This window comes from Salvelinus sp. IW2-2015, linkage group LG13 (genome assembly GCF_002910315.2).
Source record: "Salvelinus sp. IW2-2015 linkage group LG13, ASM291031v2, whole genome shotgun sequence".
In the NCBI taxonomy this organism is placed as follows: domain Eukaryota; kingdom Metazoa; phylum Chordata; class Actinopteri; order Salmoniformes; family Salmonidae; genus Salvelinus; species Salvelinus sp. IW2-2015.
The window spans coordinates 48955111-48964350 of record NC_036853.1 but is presented as its reverse complement, the minus strand read 5'-3'; the positions used below and the strand labels follow the sequence as shown (position 1 = coordinate 48964350).

General features: G+C 41.9%; 1 protein-coding gene across 1 annotated transcript in view; it reads right to left on the bottom strand.

Annotated features, from left to right (window-relative positions):
* The window catches only part of LOC111971318 (uncharacterized), a 95912-nt gene that overhangs the window by 52333 nt on the left and 34339 nt on the right, over positions 1–9240 (bottom strand). The window contains 3 exon segments of the mRNA XM_070446025.1: positions 4595–4772; positions 4884–5116; positions 5633–5851. Of these exon segments, the coding sequence (XP_070302126.1) occupies positions 4595–4772; positions 4884–5116; positions 5633–5851 (630 nt within the window).

Sequence of the window (9240 nt, the reverse complement as noted above, 5' to 3'; positions counted from 1 at the left end):
TGAGTCGGCCAGCCACAGCCACAGACTATAAGAACACGAAGCAACACTCTCGGGGAACCTAGCAATCTCTCTCTTTGGATTTTGTACCCATTGGAATTGAGGCAAAATACATGGAGGCCCTAAAGAAAATATTTGGTGGCCTGACTTTAATTACAAAACTAGGAGCCACAGATACAAAATCTTTCAAGCAACCTCAGAACCCCCCAAAAATTCCGATGTCTGAGTCCACTTGTTTTGAGCAGATTACAATAGCCACAACATAAAAAATAAACGTAACTATATATTTTTGTCAGGCAGRACMATATAGCACTGAATGAGWGCACATATGACTYRGAAAGTTGTCTATTAATCAGCTACCAAAAAGTAAAGCTTACATTCATCATACCTATTCATAGTTGATATTTCCAACCTATTGTATCTCTGTGTTTACAGGTCTATATTTCCTAGATGCATTAAGATATCCTAATGCTGTTTGTTTGTGTATGTAGGTGGAACTACTGACTTATCTAAAAAAAAAAATGTGAGGGAGTTGCCACTAGCCCATTATTCATTATGATCTAAAAGGCTAAACTGATCCTAGATCAGCACTCCTACTCTTGAGAGGCTTTGTGGATACGGGCCCTGACCTAATATCATTCAGACAGGAGTTCACAGTGGGCTCACCTCAGTTCTGCTCAGCTGGTTCCTCTGTGGGTTCAAGAGGTGGTGTTTCCCAGACCTTCCTCCTTCACCAGCACCACCTCTGGACCCTCTGCCTGGAAGAGACAAGTGATACAGACATACACTCCTTCAGGTACATGCACATAGACACACACAGATAAACACACTTCCAACATGGAGTGTTTACCCACCCCCACTACGTTTGAGTCCTTTACTGTAGTTAAAGAATGACTTCAATGTTGTTAAACCCATCATGGTGGACAAGAATATGATGTGGGTAAATATGAGTCAGCTATGATAAGTCAAAATGAATCAGACAAACCTGACTGAACTATTTYGATGTGTACAGTAGGTGTTTGTTAGTGTGTGAGTATATTTAGTAAGTGTATAWTGGTTATAAAGCGCGGTTGGATGTATGCAGAATAGGGTGAGATGTGATGTACACTAAAGAGAGTCTCAATGAAAAGTCCCATTTTGTCTTTATTAAACAGAAGTGTTAAATACACAATATGAAAACTACAAATACAAGTCTCTCTGCGGGCCTGGCAGACATCTCAGGTTAATGTCGGCCCAACACCTCAAGCTCAACAAGAAGGAGCTGCTCTTCCTCCAAGAGAAGCCCTGCTCGCTCCAAGTCCTCTCCACCGCAGTGTCCTCCTCTCAGAGTGCAAAGAACCTTGGTGTGACCATGGACAACACCCTGTCATTCTCTGCAAACCTCAAAGCAGTGATTCGCTCCTGCAGGTTCATGCTCTACAACAGTAGAGTACGACCCTTCCTCACACAGGAAGCGGCTCAGGTCCTAATCCAGGCTCTTGTCATCTCCAGTCTAGACTACTGCAACTCTCTGTTGGTTGGGCTCTCCGCTTGTGCCATCAACCCCCTGCAACTTATCCAGAACACTGCAGCCCGACTGTGTTCAACCTTTCCAAGTTCTCCCATGTCACCCCTGCATCCACTACAAGACCATGGTGCTTGCCTACAGAGCAGCAAGGGGAATTGCTCAAACCCTACATCCCAACCTGACCATTCTGTTCTGCCACGTCTGGTCTCTTGGCCGTCCCACCCCTACGGGGAATCAGCTCCCACTCATYCCAATCAAAGCTCTTCTCTGTCCTGGCACCCCAATGATGCAACCAGGTTCCCCCTGAAGCTAGGACAGCAGAGTCCCTGCCCATTTTCTGACATTTCTGAAACCCCATCTCTTCAAAGAGTATCTTAAATTAATCCCATCTTAAATGAAGTGTTAAACAAATCTAAATATTTTATATTTGAGATTCTTCAAAGTAGCCACTGTTCGACAGCTTTGCACACTTTGCATTCTCTCAACCAGCTTCATGAGGTAGTTACCTGGAATGCATTTCAATTAACAGGTGTGCTTTGTTAAAAGTTCATTTTTGGAATTTATTTCCTCCTTAATGCGTTTGAGCCAATCAGTTGTGTTGCGAAAAGGTAGGGGTGGTATACAGAAGATAGCCCTATTTGGTAAAAGACCATGTCAATATTAAGGCAAGAACAGATCAAATAAGCAAAGAGAAAGTCCACCATTACTTTAAGACATGAAGGTCAGTCAATACAGGACATTTCAAGAACTTTGAAACTTTCTTAACAAAAAAAAAAAATACATCAAGCGCTAAGGTGAAACTGGCTCTCATGAGGACCGTAACAGGTCAACACATTGGGGCGGCAGGTAGCCTAGTGGTTAGAGCGTTGGACTAGTAACCGAAAGGTTCCAAGATCGAATCCCCGAGCTGACAAGGTAAAATCTGTCGTTCTGCCCTGAACAAGGCAGTTAACCTTGGTCATTGTAAATAAGAATTTGTTCTTAACTGACTTGCCTAGTTAATTAAAGGTAAAATAAAAAACACCTCCAGGCTGTGTAATGGCTATTTGAACAAGAAGGAGAGTGATGGAGTGCTTCATCAGATGACCTGGCCTACACAATCACCTCAACTCAATTGAGATGGTTTGGGATGAGTTGGACCGCGGAGTGACGGAAAAGCAGCCAACAAGTGCTCAGCATATGTGGGAACTCCTTCAAGACTGTTGGAAAAGCATTCCTCATAAAGCTGGTTGAGAGAATGCCAAGCGTGTGCAAAGCTGTCATCAAGGCAAAAGGTGGCTACTTTGAAGAATGTAAAATAGTTTGATTTGTTTAACTTTTTTGGTTACTACATGATTCCATATGTGTTATTTCATAGTTTTGATGTCTTCACTATTATTCTATAATGTATAGAATAGTAAAAATAAAAAACCTTGAATGAGTAGGTGTGTCCAAACTTTTGACTGGTATATATAAACACATACATACAGTTGAAGTCGGAAGTTTACATACACTTAGGTTGGAGTCATTACAACTTGTTTTTCAACCACTCCACAAACTTCTTGTTAAGAAGCCTATAGTGTTGGCAAGTCGGTTAGGACATCTACTTTGTGCATGACAAGTCATTTTTCCAACAATTGTTTACAGACAGATTTATAATTCACTGTATCACAATTCCAGTGGGTCAGAAGTTTACATACACRAAGTTAACTATGTCTTTAAACAGCTTGGAAAATTCCAGAAAATAATGTCATGGCTTTAGAAGCTTCTGAGAAATTATGTCAATTAGCATGAGTCAATTGGAGGTGTACCTGTGGATGTATTTCAAAGCCTACCTTCAAACTCAGTGCCTCTTTGCTTGACATCATGGGTACATCAGAAGAATAGCCAAGACATCAGAAAAAAATTGTAGACCTCTAAAAGTCTGGGTTTATCCTTTGGGCGCAATTTCCAAACGCCTGAGGTTACGCACGTTATCTGTACAAACAATAGTCACGCAAGTATAAACACCATGGGACCTAACGCAGCCGTCATACACCCTCAGGGAGGAGACACGTTCTGTCTCCCCCCCCCTAGAGATAAACGTACTTTGGTAACAAAAAGTGCAAATCAATCCAGAAAGCAAAGGAAAAAGGGGGAGGCTTGCAAGCCGAAGAACACATCCCAACCGTGAAGCAAAAGGGTGGCAAAGCATCATGTTGTGGGGGTGCTTTGCTGCAGGAGAGACTGTGCACTTCACAAAAATAGATGGCATCATGAGGTAGGAAATGATGTGGATATATTGAAGCAATATCTCAAGACATTCAGCCGGGAAGTCTAAAGCTTGGTCCGCAAATGGGTCTTCAAAATGGACAATGACCCAAGCATACTTCCAAAGTCTGTGGCAAAAGGCTTAAGGACAACAAAGTCAAGGTATTGGAGTGGTCATTCACAAAGCCTGACCTCTATCCCATAGAAAATTTGTGGGCAGAACTGAAAAGCGTGTGCAAGCAAGGAGGCCTACAAACCTGAGTCAGTTTACAGCCAGCTCTGTCAAGAGGATGGGCCCAATTCCCCAACTTATGTGGGATAATTGTTGGAAGGCTTTCCCGAAACGTTTGAACCCACGTTAAACAACATTTATGCATGGTACCAACTACTAATTGAGTGTATGTAAATGTCTGACCATTTTGTGAATGTGATGAAAGAAATAAAAGCTGAAATAAATCATTCTCTTTCTACAATTATTCTGATATTTCACACATTCTTAAAATAAAGTGGTGATCCTAACTGACCTGAAAACAGGGAATTTTTACTAGGATTTAACGTCAGGAATTATGGAAAAACAGAGTTTAAATGTACTTTGGCTAAGGTGGTATGTTAAACTTTCAGACTTCAACTGTATAAACAGAATTTTAAGCTTATATATCTACTATGTCTGGTTTGCAATATTCTACCCAGGAATATTCAACACTGAAATCTGTTACTCTCATTATTCCAAATGCTCTGTGGATCTGTTCCTGCTGACACAATGAATTGTCTGTCTTAATGTAGGGTTTTTAATCATAAAGTTGACTTTCTATGCTTATAGAGTGGAATGGTTTTTCTGCTGGTGTAATCATGAGGTAGCACCTCTCGAGAACCTCTTCCGCAGTCCAATACAGGCGAAGCGCCCCCGCCCCGGTTCTCCCGTGGTGGACCTTCAGGTGCATCTTCAGGTTGCCGCCTGGGCGAACGCATGTGACACTGGTACAGCCTGTAGGGTTTTTCGCCTGTGTGGACCCTCTGGTGCCTTTCACAGTCACCCAGCCTGGGCGAAGAGCATGTGAACGTGGTACAGCTGAATGGTTTCACCCCTGTGTGGACCTCTGGTGGCCTCTTACGGCTGGACGAGTGACGACCGCGCATATGACCTGGGTACAGCTGAAGGTTTCCATCCCTGTGTGGACCCTCTGGTGGATCTCCAACTTCTGGGAGCAGCTGAAGCCTTTGTTACAGAACATGCAGAGGAACTGTTTCTCATTACTATTGTCTGATGTTGCTCCCACTGCCTGAGCCTTATCCTTTTGGTTCTTTGAGTTCAATACCTGATCGAAATGGATGCTACCGTGTGAATCGGAAGGCCCCATCGTCGTGGACACTGGGTCGCGATCCCTGAACGYGTGTAAAGGGGAGTGGGTGGCGACATTTAGATTTGTCCCTAAGCTTCCCCTGTAATCTAACAAATCTCTGCCCTGTGAGTGTCTGTCTCCTAGATGACAATCTACATTCCATGTGGGAGGAGCATCGCCCTCCACTTTCACAGTCACTTCATCTACGACTATAACCTCCCCTTTCTTATCTAGGCACCCTTCAGAGTATACACTACAACTGTACTGGTTCAAGTTCCCTCTAGACAGATCAKTCTGTGTCTCTAAACCCAAGGATATGTTGCCAGGCTCGATCACTGTAGTGTAGGAACAAGACGGATCATTGCCAGTCTCTAATGCGTCACATGAGTCCCGATGGGAATGAACTGTCCTTGGGCTCCGGTTACCGTAAAGTAAATACTCTGAGCCGGGAGCAGGAGGACAGCCCAGTGGCCCCAGCCCCTCTGGGTCTGACCTGAGGACAGATCCTGTATGTAAAAGCCTTTGTGTTACTATTAAAGTCTCTGTGTCTGTCTCTGACTTGAGGACCTCGTTCATTGTTCCACTGTTCTCTGTGATGTTGYGTTTTGTCCTGGGCTGGGGCGAGGCGGTGAGGTCCTTTGTGGCTCCAGGGRGCACCACTCCAGCCGCTACTCCAGTCTGGATGTTTCTGATTTGTTGTGGGTCCTCTCCTTCAGTCCTCTCCTGCTTTACCAGAGACGATTCTCCAGGACCTGCAGCCTCTCCATCTGCAGACTGACTCAAGAAGAGCGGAGGTTATTATCAGTACATAAGTTGAATTGGATAACAATGTCAAAGGTAAGTCTCTCTATAAATTAGGATGTACATGTTAGGAATAGCTGAGGGGAGCCTTTCTGATTTTTAAATTTTKWATTTTTAATTGAACCGTTATTTAACTAGGCAAGTCAGTTAAGAACAAATTCTTATTTACAATGATAGCCTACCCCGGCCAAACCCTAACGATGCTRGGCCAGTCCCTATGGGACTCCCAATCACAGCCGGTTGTGATACAGCCTGGAATCGAACCAGGGWAGGTAGTGACACCWCTAGCACTGAGATGCAGTGCCTTTAGAACACTGCGCCACTCGGGAGCCCAGAAATAAACTGGCCACATTTTTAATGTACTGTAATATTTTATGGTACACTATGACACTAACCTCTATCACCATAAWGTGCTGGGTTGAGGTTCCACTCCCCTCATCAACAGTGATTGGTTGGTCAGGTCTCCATGTATTGTCTCTCACTGGCTTCACAAAACTCCTGTGGCCTCCAGTGAGATGTCCTTCACCRGAGAGAGTGATTGGGGGAAAAGAGGTGGTTAGGTTAGCTACTGTCAATGCTCAACACTATATAGTACACTATTGACAGTTTTGACTGTGKCTGTGTCCGAATGYCCATACTTGCGTCCTAAATAGTATGCTGTTTGAGTATACGAAAACAAAGTGTAATAGTATGCGACATTTTAAAAAATCTAGTATACCTTAAATACTAATTCCGCCTTTGACAACAGCCGATCAATTAGATAAGGGGATGCCCTACCGAAATCAACGAATAGCGTGAAACAATGCARTCGCGCATTACACATTCTCAGTATGCGAAAATAGAATGTTTTATATTATGTGAATTTTTGAAAATCGAGATGAGTATAACATCCTGGCATTTAAACCATCTCAGCTCTTTATCTAGTAGAATTAGATGCACACTTTCCCACAATGCGTTGGAAGAGGTGAGATGCGAGTGATGGGCCCCATTTTCTCTTTGAGTAGCCAAACAACAAAACTAAGCTACTAAATTGGGAAGATGTAGATTTTGTTCTCCTTAAAATAATTGAGTATTTCGTAGGAATCGTAGGCACTACATCATTGAAACGTGTTTATTGTTCTCTTGGCCATCGTCAGAGCTTTTAAACTAAATACTACAACAGCTTTCGATTTCTGAACGTGTCGGCACTGGGGACTCGGGATGTGGCTGCGTTACAAAATGTGGAAAAAGTCGAGGGGTCTGAATACTTTCCGAATCCACTGTATATAAATGAAATCAAAATAGCCTAGTACACACACCAAAGACTGATGTTAATCAGGCCTTTTGATTTTAACATATGGATTGTTTTAGTTTTGCAGGCTACCTATTTCATTATTTAATGTATGGATGAAGCCTTACCAGTGATTCTGATCTCGTTCCCAATGATCAGTGCTTTAGTTTTATGTTGATGTCCAGGGGTTCTGAAATTGCGATGCATCTGACTGTCCACGTTTTTCTGTGAAATAGCCTTTTTATTTGAACATTTGAAAAGATTTGGTGTGTGTACTAGGCTATTTTGATTTCATTTATATACAGTGCATTCGGAAAGTATTCAGACCCCTCGACTTTTTCCACATTTTGTTACATTACAGCCTTATTCTAAAATGGCAAAATCATTTTTGTTCCCCTCATTCTACACACAACACCCCATWATGACAAAGCGAAAACAGGTTTTTAGACATTTCTGCAAATGTATTACAAATAAAAAACTACCAAAGGTGCTTCAACAAAGGGTCTGAATACTTATGTAAATGTGATATTTCATTTTTTGTAAATACATTTCCACACAAAATATATGTTACAGCATTTTGGTTTCACTAATAAATATGTTGAGATGGAACCGAATTCTGTTTCTGTCTTCGAGTTCGAATCCCCTGAGCTGACAGAGGTAAATTGTCGTTCAGCCCTGAACATGTGATATGGGCAACCTTGGTCTCAGAGCATTTCTGTATGCTTCTGTACATAACACGAGTGCTCTTATTTAGTAGTATGATATGGTTACATTTGTATGGTATTTCATTTAATTTGCTGGATGTCCATCACCATTTTGTGTGATATGTTACGAATTTGCAAAGCATATGTAAAAATTTTCTAGGGGGGCGCCGCTGTAAAGTGTCACAGAGCTTTTTCAAATGCGCGAGAACGGAGAGAGTGCGTTTCTTGTTTTACCTTTTAAATTACGAACGTTATTGTCCGGGTTTAAAGTATTAATCTGATTATTTATGGCTAAAACAACTGAGGTTTGAATATAAACATCGTTTGACTTTTTATGACTTTACGGATACAATTTAGATTTTTTTATCTTCCGTGTTTTTGACTGCGTTTGAGGCCGTGGATTTATGACAGAAATGCCGCTAACCAAAGAATGAGGTTTTTGGATATAAAAGAGACTTTATTTCGAACAAAAGGAACGATTTTGGTATGAATGGTCTGCTGAGGCACCGTATGAAGTCATCACGGTAAGGGTTTAATATTATCTTATTGTCTGGAATTGTGTACTGTTACTAACTTAGCGGTGGTTACAATGTTTGTAAATGATTTGTCGATCAGTGGGTATATGTGGTCAATGAAATAATCGTAGGTAATGCTTTCGCGTAAGCATTTTTATAAATCTGAGCCTGGTGGGTTTGGATTACAAAGAAGGTTATCTTTAAACTATGTAGAAATATGTTTTGTTTTCTGAATTTTAAGTAATGATAGTATTTTGTATTTTAATTTGGCTGCCGAGCAGATTGTTCACTGGCTGTGAATAGGTGGGACACTAACGTTACGTCGCAAGAGAGGTAAAGGTGCCCTTCAGCTAAGTGTCCATCATGAAGATTCAGATCGCACCTTTGGGTTGCTAGAATGTTGTGCACTATCGGCTACAGTTTTGCCTTAAGTAAGCAGTACCTAACATATCATACTAATTGGTCCTCCGGATGTACATTTACTATGTTAGTCTAGTCTATGAGACAGGCTGACCCTGGGCTACAGTGTAGGTCTAATGTGAAAGGTTTCTTATAATCAGCCTGAGTAGGCCTAAAGCTTATTCCTATTTGTTTTAGAGAAATTAATCAAATGGGAAATTCAGCATTATCAGGTTGGTTAACCGTAAGTCGTTGACACTCAGCCCGCCTGCCCGCATCCTACTCAGCCAGTCCAGGAGAGCTACTGCGTTGCATCTGCAATATTTTTTTGTACTAATGGTACTTGCTAATAGTATGGCGACATGGAATACAAACAGTATGCCGCTTTAAGTATGTAGTATAGGTATTCCAGACACACTAACTGTCTAGAATTGGTCACGGATGTAAGGTACACAACACTTGCATAATTCTTGACATA